Source organism: Onychostoma macrolepis, chromosome 05, assembly GCF_012432095.1.
Source record: "Onychostoma macrolepis isolate SWU-2019 chromosome 05, ASM1243209v1, whole genome shotgun sequence".
NCBI classification, from domain to species: Eukaryota; Metazoa; Chordata; class Actinopteri; order Cypriniformes; family Cyprinidae; genus Onychostoma; species Onychostoma macrolepis.
The window spans coordinates 34,641,760-34,665,268 of record NC_081159.1 but is presented as its reverse complement, the minus strand read 5'-3'; the positions used below and the strand labels follow the sequence as shown (position 1 = coordinate 34,665,268).

General features: G+C 35.6%; 2 protein-coding genes and 1 long non-coding RNA gene across 7 annotated transcripts in view; 2 read left to right on the top strand and 1 right to left on the bottom strand.

Moving 5' to 3' along the window:
• Positions 1–609: 609 nt before the first annotated feature.
• On the top strand, positions 610–5,872 carry LOC131541196 (cyclin-O protein B). Its single transcript, XM_058776787.1, has 3 exons — positions 610–1,049; positions 1,893–2,078; positions 4,780–5,872. Exons 1-3 carry the CDS (start codon positions 870–872, stop codon positions 5,317–5,319), a joined length of 906 nt encoding a protein of 301 aa, XP_058632770.1. The 5' UTR covers positions 610–869; the 3' UTR covers positions 5,320–5,872.
• A 2,000-nt stretch (positions 5,873–7,872) lies between these two features.
• The window catches only part of smtnb (smoothelin b), a 70,438-nt gene continuing 54,801 nt past the window's right edge, over positions 7,873–23,509 (top strand). For 3 of the 5 annotated variants that reach the window (XM_058777598.1, XM_058777600.1, XM_058777601.1), the window contains exons 1-3: positions 7,873–8,254; positions 22,286–22,443; positions 22,560–22,638. In XM_058777598.1, the coding sequence (XP_058633581.1) occupies positions 8,192–8,254; positions 22,286–22,443; positions 22,560–22,638 (300 nt within the window). In that variant the 5' untranslated portion in view covers positions 7,873–8,191. The remainder of the gene's footprint in view (positions 8,255–22,285; positions 22,444–22,559; positions 22,639–23,509) is intronic. The other 2 variants (XM_058777606.1, XM_058777599.1) reach the window with 1 other exon arrangement.
• On the bottom strand, positions 22,348–23,328 carry LOC131541686 (uncharacterized). Its single transcript, XR_009271558.1, has 3 exons — positions 23,169–23,328; positions 22,632–22,753; positions 22,348–22,480 (listed from the first exon to the last, which is right to left on the bottom strand). It is a non-coding gene; the product is annotated as an uncharacterized LOC131541686 (long non-coding RNA).

The following is a 23,509-nucleotide window of genomic DNA, read 5'->3' as shown; positions in this document are numbered from 1 at the left end:
TTTCAGTCTTTCTGATTCAAAATTTCACGTTTGTTTCACACGTGTTGCTTGCCATTCTCGAAATTATTAGAAACTTTCTCAAAATATTGAGAATATTTCTTTGTAAAATTTAGTAGTATTTGCATAAATACAGATTTTATCTGTGCGAAATATGCAATTCAATTAATAATACGATTGTTTGTGAAAAATGTTTTTTATAATTCATCAACTATTTAAAAATTGTTGAAAAGTTGTGAAATAGGTTATATTAAGGTGGCCGAGAGAGCTTCACAAAACACATGTAAACAGAAAAAGCACCTGAAAAGTTTCTTTGTTTGGTTGTGAGCATTTGCAGCGCGTGTCTTGTCAAACTGATGAAGTTGTTTTCTTAAGTTTTATTTTAAACTTTATTGTGTTATCCTTGACGAATTGAGTGTATTCACTACTTTTTTTGTCAAATAAACAAACAAACAAACAATTTTCAGGTGTTTTTTTTTTCTATTTTCAGAGCGTTGAGCTCTCTCGGCCACCGTATTATATATTTTAAATGTGATTGTTTTATTTATTGATTTATTTTTCATATAAAATCCTGCTTCATGCAGGTTTCCCCTGGCAATGCAGAAGCGACACCTGCTGCAGCTCCGGTGGGACTGTTGTCATGGTAACGCGTGTCCGCGGGCTGTGAAGCGCCCTACAGTGCGCGCTAAAACACCCGGGAAAGACCCCGTTTACAAGCACCATTTCACCTGACAACAACGCATTCCACTGAGACACTGCACGCTACAGCGGGACGATGATAACGAGGGGAAATCTTTCAGCACAACATCCATTCCTGCTGTAGAGCATCTCATGTGCGGCAGTTAAAGAGAAAGGAGTTTGTTTCTTCAGAGATGTCTGCGCTGAGTGACTCTGGCTTTGAGGAAGATCTTCACACTTCTGCAGCAGCGGCTTCAAGCGTCGAACTGACCTCAGACCAGCAGGAGTGTGATTATGAAGAGAGCTGCTTCATCATCCAGAGACACAATGAACTGCAGTTTCTAGCGCAGGACTGCCTCGCGCGACAACCGCAGGTCAGAAATGTCACCTTCAGTAGGCCTATTATTATTGCTAAAAGAAACGAATGCTTCTGTTCAGTAAGGAATTGGTTAAAAGTGACAAGTAAATACATTTATAATGTTAAACTTTTTTTTTTTTTTTTTAAATAAACACTGTTCGGCTATTCATAAAAGAATCCTGAAAAACAAAATTAGTTTCCACACAAATATGAAGCAGCACAACTGTTTTCAAAATTGATATTAATCAGAAATGTTTCTTGAGCAGCAAATCAGCATATTGGAATGATTTCTGAAGGATCATGTGACACTCAAGACGTGATAATGCTGAAAATTTTGCTTTACATTATATGTTACATTATATTCATAGCCTATAGAAAACACTTATTTTGAATTGTAATAATATTTCACAATATTTCTGTTTTTAATGTATTTTTTTTAAATCAAATAAATGGTTTAAAAAAAATCTTACAAACCCACAATTTTGAACTGTATGAGTAGAGGAAAATAATTTTAATATGTAATGCACTTCAATCAAGAATGGAATATATTTACTTTTTCTTTGCAATTTTATAGGCCTATCAGTATGGTACGAGTTAGATCAAAAGTAATCTAAAAGTAGTCTGATTATATTACCTAAAATGTGCAATTTAATGGGTTATGTTAACTACAATTTTTGTCATGTAATTTGGAATCAGTGGAATCAGTAAGGGACAATATATATTTGGAGTGGAAATGAGTGGAAATTAGTATTCTTGTGACAACTGGCCCCTATTATTATTGTTATTCTTGATTACTGTTATCACTTGATATTACTGTTTTACCTGTTAATTTTTACATGGATATTTAATTTCCTCACAGATTACAGCAGAGGCTCGCAGTAAACTGGTCAGCTGGCTCATAGCGGTACACAGACAGCTCAAACTGTCTTTCGAATCATGCTGCTTGGCTGTTAATATCATGGACCGTTTCCTGATCACAACCTCAGTAGCTGCAGACTGTTTCCAATTACTGGGAGTGACATCTCTGCTGATCGCCACAAAACAGGTGCAGTGCTTGTTTACTTCTCAGTTATAAAAAATAGCAATTACTTCTGGCAATACTGAAGGTGCACTTGTAGTGTATCTTAAAGAGCTCATGTCATGGATTTTTAAAATTATTTTTTATATGTTCCTTGAGGTTTACGTGGAGTGTTAATGAAGGGTTTTTTTGCAAAAAAAACAAAACAAATAATTTTGTGGAAAAATGACAACCCTCTGTCTAAAAACGACCTGTTTTTTAAGGGGATACTCCACCCCAAAATGAAAATTTTGTCATTAATCACTTACCCCCATGTCGTTCCAAACCCATAAAAGCTTCGTTCATCTTCGGAACATAAATTAAGATATTTTAGATGAAAATTAGCTTGTGACTGTCCCATTGACTGCCAAGTAAATTACACGGTCAAGGTCCAGAAAAGTATGAAAAACATCGTCAGAATACTCCATCTGCCATCAGTGGTTCAACCGTAATGTTATGAAGTGACGAGAATAATTTTTGTGCGGAAATAAAGCAAAAATAACGACTTTATTCAACAATTCGGAACCGCAACGTTCATTTTGGGGTGGAGTATCCCTTTAAGGCTTCTCAGTAATATGCCGCTGTTATGATTGGCTAACGTAATTGCATAGGAAACAGTTTCAACGTACCCTCGCTATTGCATGTGAGTGTTCTGACAATATAATCAAAATAAAACAGCCATTTCCAGACAAAGCATTATGAAATTATTTACTTATGGTTTGTGATGCAGTTGCACTCAGATATAGACCCCTTTAAAAGTATATTTAAAAAAAATCTATATTTGCAGATAACATATTAATGAAATAAAAGGCTGTTATATTTAAAAACAAGAGAGACCCATTCATTACTGTTTCTTAACACACTTAAATGCCATTTTAAATGTATTAAATTACAACTTTATAACAAATCTGTAATTACGAATATATTTAAAGGGGTCATATCATGATGCTAAAAAGAACATTATTTGGTCTATTTGGTGTAATGCAATGTGTTTACGCAGTTTAAGGTTCAAAAAACATTATTTTACCATACAATCTTGTTGCTCCTCTCTGCCCCACCTTTCTGAAACGCATGGGTTTTTACAAAGCTCATCATTCTGAAAAGTGTGGTGTGCTCTGATTGGTCAGCTATCCAGTGCATTGTGATTGGCCAAATACTACAAATGTTACACCCCTTACCATATTTGGAAACACACAGTGTCTCCACAACATGGTGGCGCCAGCAACCGTATATATATCTGCCGGCAACAATACTACAGCGAGAAAAAAAGTTATGCCTTTTTTCTTTGCATAAATATTTATGCAAATCTCCCCACACAGTGACGTAGCTATGTGGGGGCATGTTTGAATGAGGTGTTTTAGGAAGGTGTGGTTGAGTCTTCACTTTTAGAAAAAATATCTGTTTGGGTTTGAGACTTTAAACTTTGCAACTTTACGGATCTTATCTATGCACAAACAGCTTGTAACACCCCAAAGACAAAGGAAAACATGAAATTGCATCATATGACCACTTTAAATACACGACATACAATTGACATTGAATTTCAGCAGTACATTTTAACCATATTTCAAAGGCAATAGAAGTAATTATGAAATTGCATATAGATTACATTTAGTCATTTAGCAGACGCTTTTATCCAAAGCGACTTACAAATGAGGACAATGGAAGCAATCAAAATCAACAAAAGAGCAATGATATGCAAGTGCTATAACAAGTCTCAGTTAGCTTAACGCAGTACACGTAGCAGGGTTTGTTTTTTAGTGGTCGACCGATGTTGATTTTTTGACAGCCGATGCCGATACTAATATCTTGGAAAGCAGGGTGGCTGATGGCCAATATTAATTTATTTAAATTAATATTTAAGAAATTTGAAATTGTTTGAAAATGGATTAAAAATAAATGTGTAAAATGAACATACTTATACTTTAGAAGACAAAGTATTTTTCACAAATATTGAATAAAAATATAATTAAAAAGGAAGTAAACTCTGTAACCAGCAGGGGACTCAATCTGGGAAGTTTGTGTGCATTGGGAATCATATATATATACATATATATATATATATATATATATATATATAAGTTTGCAAGGTTTGTGAAATTAAATGATCATTAGTCATTCAAAGATTTTTTTAAAAGATATAAATGCATATTTGCTGAATGCAATTATTATAAATTATTATGTTTGACTTTCTATTACTAATAATATAAAAGCAATCGCTATAATACTTTTTTGTATACATTTTAATTCCTTTGTTTAACAGTTCAACCTGATTATTAGACAGACTTCTATCCATATTAGACAGAACTGTTAAACGACAACAGCGAACAAGAGGGAGAAAGTGAGCACTGAGTGCTTAGGTGCTGCCGTCTCAAAGGCATCGGCCGAACTGAAAAACTTATCGGCCAATGCCGATATTTGAAAAATGCCAAATATTGGCCGATATATCGGTCGGCCACTATATATATATATATACACGTTTTCATTTAATTGCAATTAACTTGCAATTAAGTGGCTAAAAACATTACGTTCAGTTTGCAATTAAGTATATTCTTTTAAAGTAGAAGTCAATATGCTGCAGTAGTACACTTTTTTTTCACTAGGGTAATACAGACATTTCAGGGACAATTGATTATGAAAATAGACCAATATGTAAATCTGAGTAAGTTGTGATTTTTGTGTTTTCCAGGTTGAAGTGTATTCGCCTCGCATCACACAGCTTCTGTCGCTTTGCTGCAATTCTTTTTCCAGAGAGCAGCTGTGCAATCTCGAATGCCTGATCCTTCTCAGACTCAATTTCAGACTGGCTGCACCTACCCTTGCTTTCTTTCTGGACTATTTCACCAGTCGCACTACTGGATATCAGACTGATGGAGCCATGGATAAGATGGTCACTACGCAGGACAGAAATGTATGGAAGGAGCCTGAGAAGAAGTGGAAATGGTTGGCATGCAAAGTCTGTGAACTGAGTTTGGCTGACTACACATTTAACAAGTATATGCCGTCTGTGATTGTGCTGTGTGCTATGAAAGTGGCAAAAGATCTGCTGAAGATGCATTCAGTGCAGCCCACAGACAACAACGCTGGCTCATCACAGACATTGGAGTCTTTCTGTTTTCAAGAGTACCCAACATTTGAAGCTCAGTTTTTGTTTCAGCAATGCACAGAAGATCTGAAATTGTTGGTCTCTCTTAATCAAGACGCAGTCCAGGACTTCATATCATTATAAACAATTATATTAGTTCAGTGGTTCTCAAACTTGTCCTGGAGTACCCCCAGCCCTGCACATTTTGTATGTATCCCTCATCTATCACACCTGATTCAACTCATCAGCTCATTAGTGGAGACTGCAAGACCTGAAGTGGGTGTGTCACATATAGGAAGACATACAAAATGTGCAGTGCTGGTGGTATTTCATGGAGAGGTTTGAAAACCACTGTATTACTTCATTCCACAAAATGATCACATTGACAGTTTGCTAAAACTTACTTAAGTAATTCACCTGAAGAAAGTTTGCAAAAAATGCAAAGATACTGTAGTAACGGAATTTTTGCTATACTTAATTTCTCTTGAATTTTCCTGAAGACATGTAATATTCCATATTCCTCAAAAAAGGGTGGATTTATAATACACATAAAACAACTTGTAATGCAGTCCAGCAGAATTTATCCCAAAAATTATTTAAGCAAAAGTAAGGTTTTATTTTAAATGTATGTGTATGTAGAATCCAACTTTTTGAATTTCTGTTTGTAAAATTAAATTGCAATTCATTAAAAAATCTGAACTGAGAGAATAGCATGTTTGGAGTCTTTTGGTCAATAAAGTGTCTTGCAGGCTTAATGATGTTGAAATGAATCAGGTTCTAAAAGCTCATAACATTGGGCTGAGGGAATCATCTTGTGTGATTACGGGATTGACTGATCACCTGTGGGAATTAAAAAACATAAGAAGAGAAGCTGCAAAAGTATGTAAAAAATATACATATATATATATATATATATATATATATAAATAAATGTGTTTCTTCATGGGAACAGATTTGGAGAAATGTAGCATTACATCATTTGCTCACCAATGGATCCACTGCAGTGAATGGGTGCCGTCAGAATGAGAGTCCAAACAGCTGATTAAAACATCACAATAATCCACAAGTAATCCACACCACTCCAGTTCGTCAATTAATGTCTTGTGATAAGAAAAGCTACATGTTTGTAAGAAACAAATCCATCAAGATGTTTTAAACTTCAAACCGTTTACCATATCTTTCATACAGAAGTTACTCTTTATTGAGAACTCGCTGTGCGTTGCTGCAGTCATCCAAGTCTAACTAAAGCAGTGATACATTGTAGTTTATATACATTTAGGGGGCAGTGCTTAGGAATGAAGACAGAGCACCTGGGTGACGACCTTAAACAAAGCATGCAAATGAAGTATTCAGGTATAGCAACCTGCCCCATTTAACCACTCCTAATCCAATCAGCATAACTGCCCAAAGATTGGGGCAGGGGCATCAAGAGCCATTACAAACAAAAGGTGAGATTCTCCGAGAATGGCTCATTGAGAGAACAGGAACTGGCAGGAACCTCTTGCTACAAACTTTGTTTAACAGAAACGTTCATCTGATGTCATCATCTTCACCATAAATTCTAAATACAATGTACCTAACTTTTTCAGTTTATATACTATTACACTGGAACCTAGATTTAACATTTGATAAATTTGTAATCCAACAGTGATCACACACAGGCTGTTGGTTTTCTAATTTACAATGCCTTCTACAGCCTCTTTGCAAAGCCTGCATTACATTGTGACAGATTTACAAAAATAATTTGCACTGAAATGTGCATCACAAAGATATGTTGCTCAAAATAGCCTTTAGCCACTTCAATATTTTAATGATTGAATGTGCATCGGTTTCTGATGTCAGAAATGAAATTTTTTACTTGATAAAGGACATTTTAATTAACTAAATTTACAGTATGTTTTCATAGTGTAATGAACTCTTTTATCCCTAAAGTTAAGTGAAAGATATGACACTTTAAAAAAAAAAAAGAAAAAAAAAAGCTTGTTAACGGATACCATCCGAGAGACATAATTATCTTTATTTTAGGATTGGGAATGGAATTTTTGGGGGATTTGCCTTCATTAGTTAACTGAACTTGGTAAGGAAAGCTCAGCGGTATTTGTTATAATGTGCTTTTCACATGTACACTCATCTACACTACTTAGTCAGTATGTCCACCAGAAAAACGTGATGTTTGAACAGAAGCAGTGCTCTTGCTTAGTATGCTGTATCTGACAGTCTCTAACAGCCTGGATATACATGTATTTTGAGAAAATTCATTCATACATATGAGTGCCAAAGTCCCTATAACAATTTGAAAAACCTGTAAAGAAATAATCTGTTTACCTATATTCTACTTAATATTATTTTGATGAAGTTTCTAACTGTTTGGTTGGTTTAAAATATAGTTACCTATCTCTATGATGCTGCAGGCCATGTTGAGTGGCTTCATGTCATGTCTTGCACAGGTCGGTTAGTCAGCAGACAGACAGGGCGTGGAGGAAATTAAGTGAAACGAGAAAATAAATGTGACACTGAATTCATTTGTTAGCAGATTGCAGTGCCAGATTATTTACTGTAAAGAAAACAAATAACAATGTGTTAGTTTGTTAGACCAATCAGACCATAACATTCTTATTTGAGCGTGTGAGGGTTTGAATTTGCCGGCCTGTTATTGGCTGGCGGTGTGTAAGGGGCGGGGCTTCAACTCAAATCACTCACCGCTCGTGACTCCTAAGGCATGTAGTCTGACGGTCTGACGCTGCTGTGAACCGTGAAACGGTTGGAGAGTGTGGAAACAAACTGCCCCAGTTCGTTAACGAGGAGAGCTTTTAATTTTACGGCTTTTTTCGTTAGGCTGTACCACAGACGGGTTTGTCGCTTCTTCTATTAGAGAGCATCTTCCCTGAGTTAACCGGACGGAAACCTACCCTTTAATGTATTCAGCGTGAGCCTCTCTATTATGTGTATACGACGGTTAATTTAACAGTATTTTACACTCTTATCGAATGAGCTAGCCATTCAAACCGGTAATAAAATGTCTGAGAAGATGTCAGAGAAGCGATACTCCAGCATGGATGAGTCCTCGCTCCGCAATCTGGTGAGTTCAGCTTTCAGAAATGTCACTTTTTTAATTTGAACAAACATTGTTTTTTTGGCTTTAGCATCACTTTAGTTTTTGACAAGAAGCTACGTGCTTTATCTAACGTTAGTGTTCACATCTGTATGATAAAATCTCCCCGTAAACAGAATATGCGCGCTCAAGTGCACGTGTCATGTTGTAAAACGGTTAAAAATTAACAATGTCTGTTAAGAAGGCTTATTATAGTTAAACCTTGGCAGTGACAACCATGATGAATCCAAAAACTAAGATTGGTCCATCATTTTTATGATTGTGACACCTGAGTTTACAGTTATAAATTGGAGAAACAAATAAACAAACAAAAAAAGCAATAAATAAATACTAAAAGCGGATTTATAATATCTGTATTAATATTAAGTGCTATTGGTATCAGTTTTTATCAGTGCGTTCTTAGATAGCAGACGAGACATGATAAATAATAAAAAAAGTACATTCAATCATTTTTTAAAATAAAGATGAAAATATTATATTTGAGAAGTTTGATTAAAATTGTTCATGTGATGAAGACTCTAGACATATTAATCTTGAGAAAAAGCTGTGTTGATGTTAAATGACCATTCATGTCTTGCTGTTAGGTGTGTATGATTACCTAATGCACCATTTTCAGCCAGTTCTCAAGGCATTTTACAAACCAAACAATAAAACAAACACGATATACATTCATACTACAGACAGGCAGAGCATGAGTCAGCAGTTCAGTCCAGAGTGATGGTACAAATTCACCAGACAGACCAAACACAATCAGTATGAGTGGAAAAATGAAATGTGCAAACAAGCAGCTGCACATAACAGAGCCTGAGTCAGTGTGCGTGATATGAGACTGAGAGAAACCCATGAAAAGGAACCAAATAAACAGATTAGGTGTGAAGCAGCAAGAGTTGTAGATAAACTTCCAGGCTGATAGATAGGTAGTCCTAAATCACTGGGACAAATTAGAGTCACAAAAAGTGCACATTTAACCTTAAATGTTCCAACTGTCACGAACAACCACCACAGCAACACCTTCAGTTTCACATGAATAAAAAAAAAAAACATCTGGTTTTTGGCTGTCCTGACAATCATGCTGCCCTAGGCCAGATATGAGGTGCTTGGAAGGGAACAAATCATTTTCAATGAGCAATTGTGTGAAACAGCTGGGAATGAGCATGAAGTGGGCGTCTGAGAGGGGCAACAGTGCCACCCTATACAGCTTCAAGTGTCGCCTATGCCAGGATTCATGGAGTGACAGCATTACAAAGTGCTTTATTGGTTAAAACCAGTGCATTCTTGTATATTATGAATACACAAAAAATATTTACTGTGTATTCTTTGTATTTTTCAAGAGTTTGTGTCGTATAAGCTTTTATGTGGGGCAGACATCCATGAGTATAAAAACATTATTCAGTTGAACAAAATTGGATCAACTTGATGAGTTGTAGCGCCATCGTCAATATACTCTGGCATTCTTCTTTTGTGGGCAAAATACTGAAGAATTCAGGTTTATTACAAAGATTTATTCAAACTAGTGGAATTTCATATCAATTTGCATTTATGCAATATTAGATAATATTCCAGTGTGAGTACAAAATCACAGCATTCAAACTGACAGTAAAACGATAAGAAGTAATTAAGTAATTAAAAGTATTTTTTTTTATACAGAATTACATGCTATTTGTCCAAATTAAAGTGGGGATAACACTCACAGTTTCACCCAATCTCATGTTAATCTTGAGTACTTATAGAGTAGTATTGCATCATTTATATCTCCAAAAAGTCTTTAGTTTTATCATATTTATAAAAGAAAAATACAGCTTTACGATTCTGTCCGAAAAAAGCTGAGCTCCTGGAGGCGTGCCGTGGGCGGAGCTAAAGAGTGACGAGCAATTGAGCACTGATCACCAACAAAACACAGACATTTGATGCCGTTTCACTTACCGTCTGCAGTTCTGAATCATGACCGGGATCTTTTATAGCTGGGACCACTCCTTCTTTCGGTATCAAACGATGTGCAAATCCAGCGTCGAACTGGACCTTGTTTATAAAACGTTCGTAAACAAATACACTTGAGAAACTCTGTTGCTGCCCCGAAAAACAAACTGCATCCACTGTTTATGTAATGCTGGGTTCTTCGGGAAGCTGAACAAGGTTATCTTTCCCTCACTTCTTAAACACACTAAAAACACACTTCTTTAGAGACATTGCAGTGCAGTGCAGCCGAATGAAGCGCGTTGATGTGCGTGCGCTTGCTCTCGCTCTGGTCGATGTGTGCACGGGCGCGTTCTTCCGGGAGAAATGCCCATATAAGGAGTTCCACTCTCGTTTACGTCAGCAAGAGCCACGAACGATAAAAACTTTTCGAAACTTATACGAACCCGGAAGTAAGATTTTTAGTTTCAAATTGTTTTTTGAAACTTTGAAACAAACTAGCAGCTATATGAGAGGTTTATTAATTAGCATATTAATAATTGGGTTATGGTGTTTCACACACCACATTATCTTGGATTGGCGGTGTGTCTTTCACAAAAAACATTGAATTATTTACTGTCATGGGTGAATTGTCCCTAAAATAGTTATAGCATATGCCAAAAAAAGTCCTAATAGAAAATTCCCAGTCAAGTACAGCATTACAAATTCCTACACAATTGAATAAGCTCTTCTGTGACTCGAGTCATGAGCTTCATAAAGCTAAATTGTAAGGCAGGTTTAAACCGTCAGTGTGTAAGGACTCATAACACAGAGCACAAAACCTGCATTCAGAGCAATAAGGAAAAATAAATATTGCCTGGTTTTTTTTTTTTCCCACCCTTATTCCTCTTTACATAGGTATGTTTACAGAAAGGCCATGGAACAATCTGGTCATGACAGCTTGAAGTGGTTAGGCTGATTTTTGTAACATGGGACAGTTCGTTTGTGGTTGCTGTGTCTCAACCATCTTAGCCAACTTGGTGGACTAACCTAACCTGGTCTACTTGATTAATCTAGACCCCACCAGTTTGTTGAGCATTTAGACTAAATAACGGCTAAAATGACCAGCTTTGACCTGTTAGAAAGTCTGTAAAATAGGAATGTCAAAAGAACTAGTTTGGTACCAATTCAAAACTAAAAATAAACAACAACACCACCACCAAAAGTGCTGTCTGACTGACTGAAGAGTTATATCAAAAGTTTATGGGCACAGATCTCTTGCGATTTGCTGTAATGTGGCTGCACATGCTGCACTCGGACAAAATGCCTATTATTATGTTGAAGTATTTATGTTAAAAACAATCTAAGGAAATGTAAATAGGGCATGTAAAACGGAAAACAACTCACTGCTCTAATTTAAGCTGATATTTGTGTTGAAATGCTGAAATTTTGGTATTGTGACAATCGTATTGTAAAACAAGCTGCTAATATAATAAGCTGGTTTTGGCTGCATTATGCTTTCACTACTGTTAAAAGTGTCGTGGGAGCAGGTGTGTCATGTGCAAAAACTATTCTTTCAAGATGTTATTGTATTCTGAAATTTTAACAGTCCTGTAAAAACATGCTAAACAGATTCAAGATTGATATTATTAACATTAGGGATTGAAATTACTTCATTTTCAGTTACCACATTTTTAGAGCTGGCAAATCTGCTAAATTGAATTTTCATGTGTGGTCCTGAAGGAAGTCTTTTTTCTCCCCCTGCAAATATTTTCCACTCTCCCCTTTTCACAATGTTTGGATGTCTCTGAGACGCGATTCCACAGAGGTCATGAGCGTCACAGTCCCTCATGGATTTTGGAGCATGTGGAGTTTTCTCCAACTTTCTTGTTCTATAGGGCTTATTTTTAGTTGTCTGTGAATATAGATTATCTTTCTTTTTTGTTCAAGATTGAAGAATTGAAGTTTCAATTAGTTTTTCATTAGGGATGTTTATTTATTAATGCTTAATAGTTGTTCTCCTCAACTTTGAAGGTATTTCCTGATATAGCTTCCCAAAGGACTGTATAATTGGTGTCTGTTTATGTTGAACTTGGAGGGAGACCACAATTGTCATTCACATCTCACAAAATTTGTTGTCCTGTAGGGTTTAAATCTTTTTTTTTTTTTTTCCTCGGGTTGCATTTACATTGCTTTTAAACAAAACATTAAGATGAATATCGGTCTCTCCATGAAGCAAAAATGTCTAATGTCTAATTATAGTCCATGTTTTTGTCATGTGTAAGTCATGCCTTGTGCAGAATGTATTGCCTTTGCCTATAAAAAATGTGCTGTTCTAATTTGAAAGAATCTACAACAAAAATTTGGACCCATTTTAGCATTATTCTGAACACAAACAGCAGACAGGCTAATAAAATTTAAATTCACTCTCTGACAGTAGATGGCGCTTATGGAACAGTAGCATTACAGCTGTTTCCCTGCTAACCACTGTAAACAAAGCAGCTGAAATGCTACTTTATTAGGCATTTTATACGGAGGGTAGGTGAAAAGAAAACTCCATCAAAACTTTTCTGAAAACAATCTGTTCCCCCTTATGCATTCATCTTATTCATTCAACCATCCATGTGTGAGACTCTTACTAATATTGCTTAATGCTGAGTATTATTTACCATGAGTTTTTCAAATTGCGATTAGTCCAATACGGTTTTAATAATGATTAAAATATGAAAAGGTCATACATGCTGACTTTTTTTCATGGTTAACTGCCAAACCATATCATCGCTAGTGCATTGATACATTTTTATATGTGAATAAAAGCCTAAGTGAAATCTGTTAATCATATAAAGCGATCATGTCTCTTCAGAAGACTTGGATTAAATTGTTCAGTACATATGGATTAGGTTTACGATCTCTTTATGAACTTTTTGGAAGCATCAAAAGTTTGGTTGCATGGACATTTAAAAAGATCTTTATTTGTGTTTCAAATATGATCACGAGGCCTATGAGTTTGAATGACATGTGGGTGAGTAAATGATGACAGAATTTCATTTTTTCATAAACATTCCCTTTAAACTATGTCATATGGACTCACCCACGTCACATCACCAATAGTCACTGTTGCTCATCTCAGATTGCCCGACTCACTGAAATTGAATTGGTTCCAGTAAAAAGATCTCTGATCAGTGGGAATCAGTCCTTCATTTTTAGTTTCTGGCTGTGGTAAAGCTCATGTGAATCATTTTGTCACGTGACTTGGCATCTGCTGCCTAGTAACTGCTCAGGTGCTGGATGAGCTCATGCAGGAAGTTTGAATGGGATCGCAGGAACAGAATTGGAGGTAGTGGACCGCGACACACTCTTTCAGGTCAGGAAAGTCAGGGTCTGTGTGTGTGTGTTTTAAAATATATTTTTTGAGCACTCTGGTTCTGGGGAGCAGGGATTGGGTTTAGGTGAAGTTAGGGAATTCTAAAAAAATAATTATTGTTTCTAAACTTTTCTGAAGTTGCACTGTCTCCTGTCTTTCAGCATTCAGTCCTACTCCAAACTCATGTCATTGGGTTGAGTCAGAAGTTATGTTGGACTGCTCAAACAGAGATGTTTGAAATTGAAGAAAGTGTTTTACAGCTGCAAAAATGAAACAATTCACCTTTAACATCAGTGCTAGTGAGCTGAGCTGTGCCTACCTTTTTTTTTTTGCTACAAGAGAAATTTAACTCCACAGAAACATCTGGTAGCGATGTTCTTTTTGTTGATGGAATTGCTGAAGTGATTGTTGTATATTTTATAAACACTAGTATTTACAGGAATCATCCACCATGGTTTCATTTCTATGCTGTTGTCATCTAACCCCTCTTGTAGTTGTCATTTTCTTCTGATGGATTTGTTGTCTGTGTTTATTTGAGCCAGTATGTTTCAAAGATTTGACAGCATAAATTTTGGGAAATCCATCAAATAATTTTTCTTTAGTTTCTTAATGCCACATCCCAGTACTTTGTAAATGTGTTTGTGTCCTGTGAACCCTGACACTGACCTTACATGACCTTAAATCCTCCAGTCAGATCAGATTATATATGAAAATATTTACTTTTTGTACATCCCTATTACGTATTATTGAGTCAAGTGAATTATGGACACTGCTATATCCAAACTATAAATAAAGTTTTAAGAGGACTTAAAGTTTGTTTTGTTTGAGGGTTTTACATGTGGAAACAGCCTTTCTGTTCCAAAATTGTACGTCAAAAAGCTTCTTTTACCTCATATGTACCACAAATGTCAACAAAACTTCCATGTGTGGTCATTTATATAGTGCTGACCCATTATTGTAAAAGGTGGCATTAAATATATTCTTAGATTTTAGCAATGGAAAGGATAATCCCACATTTGACAGCGACTACCTGCATACCATAAACGCACTATTAAGACTGTTTGGATAAACTAAATGAACTTGAATTTCCTTTGGAATTTTTAAGGAAGTAACGTCTAGGAAATGGAAATGTTTATGTTGGGTCTCACAGACATTGTAGGTGTTCCAGGTCATTGCTCATCTTCCTGAATGTGTCACTGATACCCTTACTATCTTGCTGTGTTACTTTGACCTTCACTTCTCTCTTATTCAGCCCTGCATCACAGTCTGGGGGCGGGGTTATGAGGCCTGTGTCCTTATATGGTCATACTCACGCTGAAGCTGGAATGGACTGCTGATTCACATCTCTCTCTCTCTCTCTCTCTCTCTCTCTCTCTCTCTCTCTGCTTTTGCATCTATTTCCATTACCAAAATTGAAAGTTTCCATCAGTCTGAAACTGCAGAATCGATCTTTGGCTAATTAATTAGTATAAAATGTGTGACTTTTTAGAAAAACTTTGCTTGTTTATATTCTTAAACTTAGTCTTCTCCACATGCTTTTGAGTGGTTTACTCATTATGCATCTCCAACACCTGTAGTCTCCACTGATCACTTGTGATCGGACCACCCGAGAGGCAGGGGGGGATTTTGTGAATTGGGGGCCCCAGGCAAATATAGGAATGAGGCTCTATACATTTGCACACATTTACCTAGATAAACCTTGAGGCTGAGGTTTATTCTTTCATGTTGTAGACCACGAAATATCAATTAATTAACCGTTGAGAGAGAAGTTTTAACAAAAAACTAAATAAATTATAAAATGATAAACCTCACAATTGAACCTTTTTAAACCATTTTAAACCAAAAAAAGGGATGAGTGCAACAAAAACTGCAGACTGGATTATTGAAAATGCACATTAAGTGCTTTTGGAACCTCAGAAATATAGCGGTTTCCCCAGTAACGGCTGTAAACAAAGCAGCGCTCAACTCATACTTTATCAGGTAAAATGAAAATGCCATCGATACTTTACTTTTCTGAAGACAATCGGTTTTCTCAATGAGAAAAGTGTAAAACAATGTAGCCTATATTGACGAGGAAAGTCCACTGATGAGTTACCAGCGTAATTTTCGTCATTTTAACTTAGGGTGTCAATCGATTAAAATATTTAATTGCGATTTAATCGCATGATTGTCATGAGTTAACTCACGAATGATCACAACTTAATCGCACATTTTTATCTGTTCTAAATGTACCTTAAATTAATACTTTTCAAGTTTTTAATACTCTAATCAACATGGGCATGGACAAATATGGATGCTTTATGCAATGTATGCTTATTATTAGTGAAGCCATAGTTAACACAGAGCATGAAGACTAGACAAAAGGTCATGGATGTTTTTCAAAGAACTTGTCCATGTCTATTAGACACATAAAAAAAGAACATAGAAATACCAGGTTCCCATTACTTCTCTTTATTTGCACTGAGCAATTTACTTACACAAACCTGTTTACATTTTCGCACGACAGGGCAGCTCACTTCTTGAACATGCAAAATGTACATTTATTATTTATTAATACATTTGTTTGCCTCTCTGTGCCACATACTGTATTTTGATGCAGCTAAATTCTCAATAAAACTGTTTTCATTGGTATATTTTGCTGTTTCTGTTGTCAGACAATGGAATGAATATGAAATAGTGACTGAAACGCGACCCATTAAGACTACGTAACCAGCTCTCCCTTCCAAGATGTTAATCTGCACAAAAATCCTGATTTATAATCGTGCCGTCGTCTGATAAAATCAAATAGGCTACACATAAGTTAAAGACAATAGCTGTGCTGTGATTTCGGCTATATTTGCATGTAAAATTAGAGAAGCAACATATCTGTGATTTAACTGAAAGCGCAGCTCCTTTCAGGCGCTTGCTGAACAGAGAGAGAGAGAGGTGTGTGCATGCTGGGAAAGAGAGACCTTGCGCTCGTGCGGCAGTCAGCTTCAGATGCATAATATTTTCAATTGCTACAAGCAGGATACACAAGAAGCCCATTCAACTCGGACATGCAGACGGTAATACACACCGTAAACAGCTACTGTTCGCGTGTCCGCGCTTAATGCGCATCTCGTATATGAAAAGCATTTTAGGGGGCCCTTGGCTTTTGGGGGCCCAAGGCAGCCTAATGGGTAAGTCCGCCCCTGCCGAGAAGATTGTTAATACCAGATGTGAATGCACTTATCCTTGCAAGATGCTCATCTACTGTGTTTCCATCTGTATTCATAAACAGGGAATTTGGTATGACAGTAGTAGAGGAAAACAGTGCAATACGTATGCTTCAGCAATACCAAAAAAGTGTCATGAAAATTTGAGCACTGCTGCTGAACTGCCAAACAGAGCTTTTCCATTTGAGTCTCCATGCTGTAATCCTACTTTCTTTTGCTGTCATTCAACTTTAAAATGTTGAATAAAATATTGACAACACACACTCCCAGACAAGCCTGTTTTCCAATACTTGGAGAAAATCGTAATTTTTTTGGGAGAGTTAACCCAAAAATTTAAATATACTCACTCTCAGGCTATCCAAGATGTAGATGAGTTTGTTTGTTCATTGGAACAGATTTGGAGACATTTAGGATTACATCCAGGGGCGTAATCCACAAGTGATCCAAACGACTCCAGTCTATCAGTCAAAGTATTGTCAGGAAAAAGCTTTGTGTTTCTAATAAATAAATCCATCAAGAAGGTTTTTTTTGTCCATAATCCATAATACTGCTTACTCCATTGAAAAACCTCAAAATCGGGAGAGAAATATGCAGAGGTTAAGCACCGTTCATTTTGATGTGAGAGGACAAAAGGGGTATGGACTTTTTCACTAGCGGAAGCATTATTATGGATTATGGGTGGGTTAAAGTTAAAACTCCTTAATGCTGGATTGTTTCTAACAACATAGTTTTTCACTTCACAAGAGGTAATCCAAGTCGTGTGGATTACTTGTGGATCATTGTGATTGTTTTTATCAGCTGTTGTTTGGGCTCTCATTTTGACGGCACCCATTCACTGCAGAGGATCCATTGGTGAGCAAGTGATGTAATGCTAAATTTCTCCAGAGTATATATATTTTAAACTAAAAATATAACAAAATAACTAAAAATATAATAAAATACCCAACTACATAATACTATTATTGTTAGAAATTGCAACAATATAAAAATAGAAATATAATACATTTATACATTTTAATATGAATTAAAACATAATAATATACAAATATGAAAAAATGAGTAAATACATTCTAAAATAATAAATAGTATTACAATTTATATATATATATATATATATATATATATATATATATATATATTATTTGAATTCAACTATAAATTTTAATTATAATAAACAAACAAATATATATTGTAAAATAGACCGAGAAACAATAAATGCATTAAACTAAACATTACAACTATAGCAAATTAATAAATCATATAAATGAAAAACTTCAAATAATGAACAAAACACAAATATAACAAATACATTAAATTTAAGACCATGGGAATCAGATAAGCCCTTTACACAATCTGACATGGCTGCGGTTGGAATTGAACTGCGGGTTTCGTCTGGCCAGAGGAGAACTGGCCCCCGACTGAGCCTGGTTTCTCCCAAGGTTTTTCTCCATTCTGTCACAGAGGGAGTTTTGGTTCCTTGCCGCTATCGCCTCTGGCTTGCTCAGTTGGGGACACTTCATTTCTAGCGATTATCGCCGATTTGATTGCACAGATGCTATTTAAACTAAACTGAGCTAAACAATGACATCTCTGAATTCAATAATGAAAGGCCTTTAACTGAAAATTTGATACTGTTAAGTGCTTTGACACAATCTGTATTGTTAAAAGTAGGGCTGCAACTAACGATTATTTTAATAATCGATTAATCTGTCGATTATTTTTTCGATTAATCGATGAATCGGATTAAAAAGAAAAAAAAGAAAAGCATTCATTTCCAACCCTTTATTCAAAAACAGAACTAAAATCTTTAGAAAGTGCACAAACATGTTGCTCCTTGAACATCCCTGAGCTGTTATAATAATAATAAAATAAAATAAAAATGGACTAACACAAAAAACATACACATGTATGCTTTACATCTGCCAAATATATAGACTTTTTGGGGTGCAAAAAATTAAATAATTTAACAACACTGCGTCGTTAGCGTTGGTATTGTATCAGACACTTGCACTTAACATTATATGAAAATCAAGCTCAAATGGATTTAATAATGTTTTGACCAGAGAATGACGGAGATGGAGTGTTTTGTCTGTCGTTAGAACGGCTGTAACTGTTATGCAGTGCATAAGTGCATTAAGTGCATTATGCTTTCATCAACTTTTACAGGTTATATAACTTTGATTGTAGCTATATGGGCGCTTAGTTTTTTCTTGTTGTTTAATACACTTGGCCAAAATCTCAAATTAAGCGCTTATGCACATAATGCACAGGATATTTAAAACGTATATAGACAGCAAATAACTAATTCTTCTCCACTCTTCAAACACACAAAAACATTATCCTTTACTGACATAGTGTTTGAGTAAAGAAAACGCTGTACTATTCAAACACCAATTATTTATTCACCCTTGCATTATATATATATATATATATATATATATATATATATATATATATATATATATATATTAATTGAATTCAACTATAAATTTTAATTATAATAAACAAACAAATATATATTGTAAAATAGACCGAGAAACAATAAATGCATTAAACTAAACATTACAACTATAGCAAATTAATAAATCATATAAATGAAAACTTCAAATAATGAACAAAACACAAATATAACAAATACATTAAATTTAAGACCATGGGAATCAGATAAGCCCTTTACACAATCTGACATGGCTGCGGTTGGAATTGAACTGCGGGTTTCGTCTGGCCAGAGGAGAACTGGCCCCCCGACTGAGCCTGGTTTCTCCCAAGGTTTTTTTCTCCATTCTGTCACAGAGGGAGTTTTGGTTCCTTGCCGCTATCGCCTCTGGCTTGCTCAGTTGGGGACACTTCATTTCTAGCGATTATCGCCGATTTGATTGCACAGATGCTATTTAAACTAAACTGAGCTAAACAATGACATCTCTGAATTCAATAATGAAAGGCCTTTAACTGAAAATTTGATACTGTTAAGTGCTTTGACACAATCTGTATTGTTAAAAGTAGGGCTGCAACTAACGATTATTTTAATAATCGATTAATCTGTCGATTATTTTTTCGATTAATCGATGAATCGGATTAAAAAAAAAGGAAAAAAAAGAAAAGCATTCATTTCCAACCCTTTATTCAAAAACAGAACTAAAATCTTTAGAAAGTGCACAAACATGTTGCTCCTTGAACATCCCTGAGCTGTTATAATAATAATAATAATAATAAAATAAAATAAAATAAAATGGACTAACACAAAAAACATACACATGTATGCTTTACATCTGCCAAATATATAGACTTTTTGGGGTGCAAAAAATTAAATAATTTAACAACACTGCGTCGTTAGCGTTGGTATTGTATCAGACACTTGCACTTAACATTATATGAAAATCAAGCTCAAATGGATTTAATAATGTTTTGACCAGAGAATGACGGAGATGGAGTGTTTTGTCTGTCGTTAGAACGGCTGTAACTGTTATGCAGTGCATAAGTGCATTAAGTGCATTATGCTTTCATCAACTTTTACAGGTTATATAACTTTGATTGTAGCTATATGGGCGCTTAGTTTTTTCTTGTTGTTTAATACACTTGGCCAAAATCTCAAATTAAGCGCTTATGCACATAATGCACAGGATATTTAAAACGTATATAGACAGCAAATAACTAATTCTTCTCCACTCTTCAAACACACAAAAACATTATCCTTTACTGACATAGTGTTTGAGTAAAGAAAACGCTGTACTATTCAAACACCAATTATTTATTCACCCTTGCATTGCGAAAAAGCAGAGATCTCATCTTCTCCAGGCTGTGCGCGCGTCAATCTGAGCACTCGATGATCCAATGGCGTTACAGTTTTACTGACAAGTTATTTTAATGCTTATCATTGGTTTACTATTTTTAAAACTCTCTGATTTAAAATAATAAAACGAATTATAAGAGACTCAAGTTTGGATAATTTTTCACAGCACCTGACTGGGCTAGGGTATGGCAACTGCCATACTCTGCCATACGCAAACGCCGCCCCTGCTCCCACACCTTGGATGACTTGGGTCGCACGGATTTCTCTGCCTCCGCCATGTATCTTTCCTCTACCTCCGCTCGTTTTTTATTTTTTTTTTTTTTTTTACGTTTTTTTATTTATGAGGCGCCAAACTCTGCTACCATCCGTCGAGAGAGACCGAGTGTGTTCACTCCGCTCCGCTCAACTAAAGTTTTTTTTTTTAATAATCAAACGTCTCCGCGTCGCGCGACACAACGAATCGATTATGAAATTCGTTGCCAACGCTTTTAGTAATCGATTTTTATCGATTTAATCGATTCGTTGTTGCAGCCCTAGTTAAAAGCGCTATATAAATAAAGGTGACTTGACTTGACTATATTACAGTATCACTTCTAAGTTTAATAATTACTTATTTAGTGTTGATCATATGGTTCTGTTTATAATGTTCATTATGAAGAGTTCACAAAATATTTGTAGCTCAAAAGCCTCTGCAGGTTTTCAAAGATATATTTATCTGGCGCTCTGTCTGAAATAGTCATTCTTCAGTCACACAGGGCATTAATATGGATGTATTGATAAGACGTAGGAAGTCAAATCTACCCGACACACTTGTTTCCTACCGATGATAAAACAACTCCATACTGGTGACTTAGGCCAAAATTGAAAAATGAGAAACACAGGCAGAGGAGAGATCTAGAATTATGTATTTTATTTCTTTAGTAATTATATACTTTATTTCTTACCTTAATTGCATTACATGAAGTTATGCTTTTAATCCATGTTGCCAAATAACATGTGGTTTGTGTGTGTCCAAAATGTGGAAGAATATGTTTCACAAATTGATTTGTTTTGAAATATAGTTATGGTTTATGGAATAAGCTTAGGTGCAAAAGCTGTTGTGAATCTGCTCACAAAATAACAAACAAATTTATACATTTCATTATGTAAATATGGCTCTAGAGCATTCACAGCTTATATGGACTGTACACACCATTACTATAGAGTGAATATAGAGAGTTTATGATTCACCTGCTGTGCAGATGACCTGCTTTTGTGTCTTCAGCTGGACATTCCAGGTCCTGACCTCAATTAGTGGATGAGAGTGTCAGTGGGTAAATGTGTCACCCTCTTTATCTAGGCCACTGTGTTTCTCATGTAGACATAGTTAGAAGGACAAACTGAAAATTTGAGACACTTTTTAATGATTATTTTTTCAAAGTAAATACATGCAGGTAAAATGAGTTGTAGGTCAAAGCAAATTTATCCAGGTCTAAAAATAAACATCAAGCATGTCGGTCAATTACCGTATGACTGTTTAGTCATTAATTATTAAATGCGTTTCAAAAATGTGAAATGTGTATCTCCATCATTTAACCAGTGTTGTAGATATTTCAAATTGTAGCTCGCGTATTCTGAAATATAATGTAGAGTTTATCTCAGATCCTTTTGTCTGGAGGATAATGTAAGTTAAAAGTAGCACATCTTACCCCACCAGCTCTTTTCCAATATAATCTTTTTACATGCTCAAAGTTGCTTGTTCTTTGTTTCTCCAGCTTGATAAAACTATCGACATGGACGAGCGGCGTCTGATCCGTACAGCGATCCGGGAGTTGCGGCGCTGTGAGATTGAAGAAATGGAGGCTGCGCTAACCAGCAAGCGCTTCAGACGTGCCCACCAGAGCAGACATGAGGATAAAGAAAACCAGTGTTGGTATGAAGAATTTGTTTCTTTATTATTTATGCCTTATCTGAAAAGCAAAATTTGCAAATACAAGACTGTTTATAAAACAATTTTGAATGTGAACTTGTTTGCTTGTATTTCTGCAGTCCTGATTTGACAGCTTCATTAGACATGCTGTCAGGGAAGATTCATGCTATAAATAACATCGAAGAACTTACTGGACTGGTAAGGCCACGTATGAAGACCTAAGCTGTTTATCTGATGCTGTTGTGTTGTTTCTGTCAACATTCCTTGAGCGAGATAGTGCTTGTAGTTTTCTGGAGATGGTTGATAAGTGTTTCTGCCCCGTATGGAATGTTGTCATATCACCAAAATCATGAAAAAAAGAAAAAACACAAACGGCGTACTGTAAGTTCTTTGTTAGTGTAAAACAAAAGGCTGCAAAGAGCCCATTTCAAATAAATACCCATTGTTCTACGTTAAGTTGTGAGGTTTATTGTTCTTGATAAAAAGCAATGAATGGAGATTGACTGAGGTATAATTTCTGTTAATCTGTGAATTATGTCAAGAACACATGCAAATTACATACAGTTCTTTGTTATAATGCGATGATTTTTTAGTGAAATGTAAATAAACTCTTACTTTCTGTAGTAATTTCCAAATTTATATTGTTTTTCTGTCTTGTTTTTGCAGTATGAATATGCAGAAATTATTTCCAGGACCCAAAAATGAAAATTTGCTGAAAATGAACTCACCCTCAGGCTATCCAAGATGAGTTTGTTTCTTCATGGAAACAGATTTGGAGAAATTCAGCATTAATCCAGGATACCCTGCAGTGAATGGGTGCCGTCAGAATGAAAGTCCAAACATCTGATAAAAACATCACAATAATCCACAAGTAATCCACATGGCTACAGTTCATCAATTAACATCTTGTGAAGCCAAAAGCTGCATGTTTGTAAGAATCAAATTCATCATGACTTATTCTGACGGCACCCAATCACGGCAGAGGATCCGCTGGTGAGCAAGTGATCTAATGCTACATTTCTCCAAATCTGATGAAGAAGCAAACTCATCTACTTCTTGCATGGCCTGA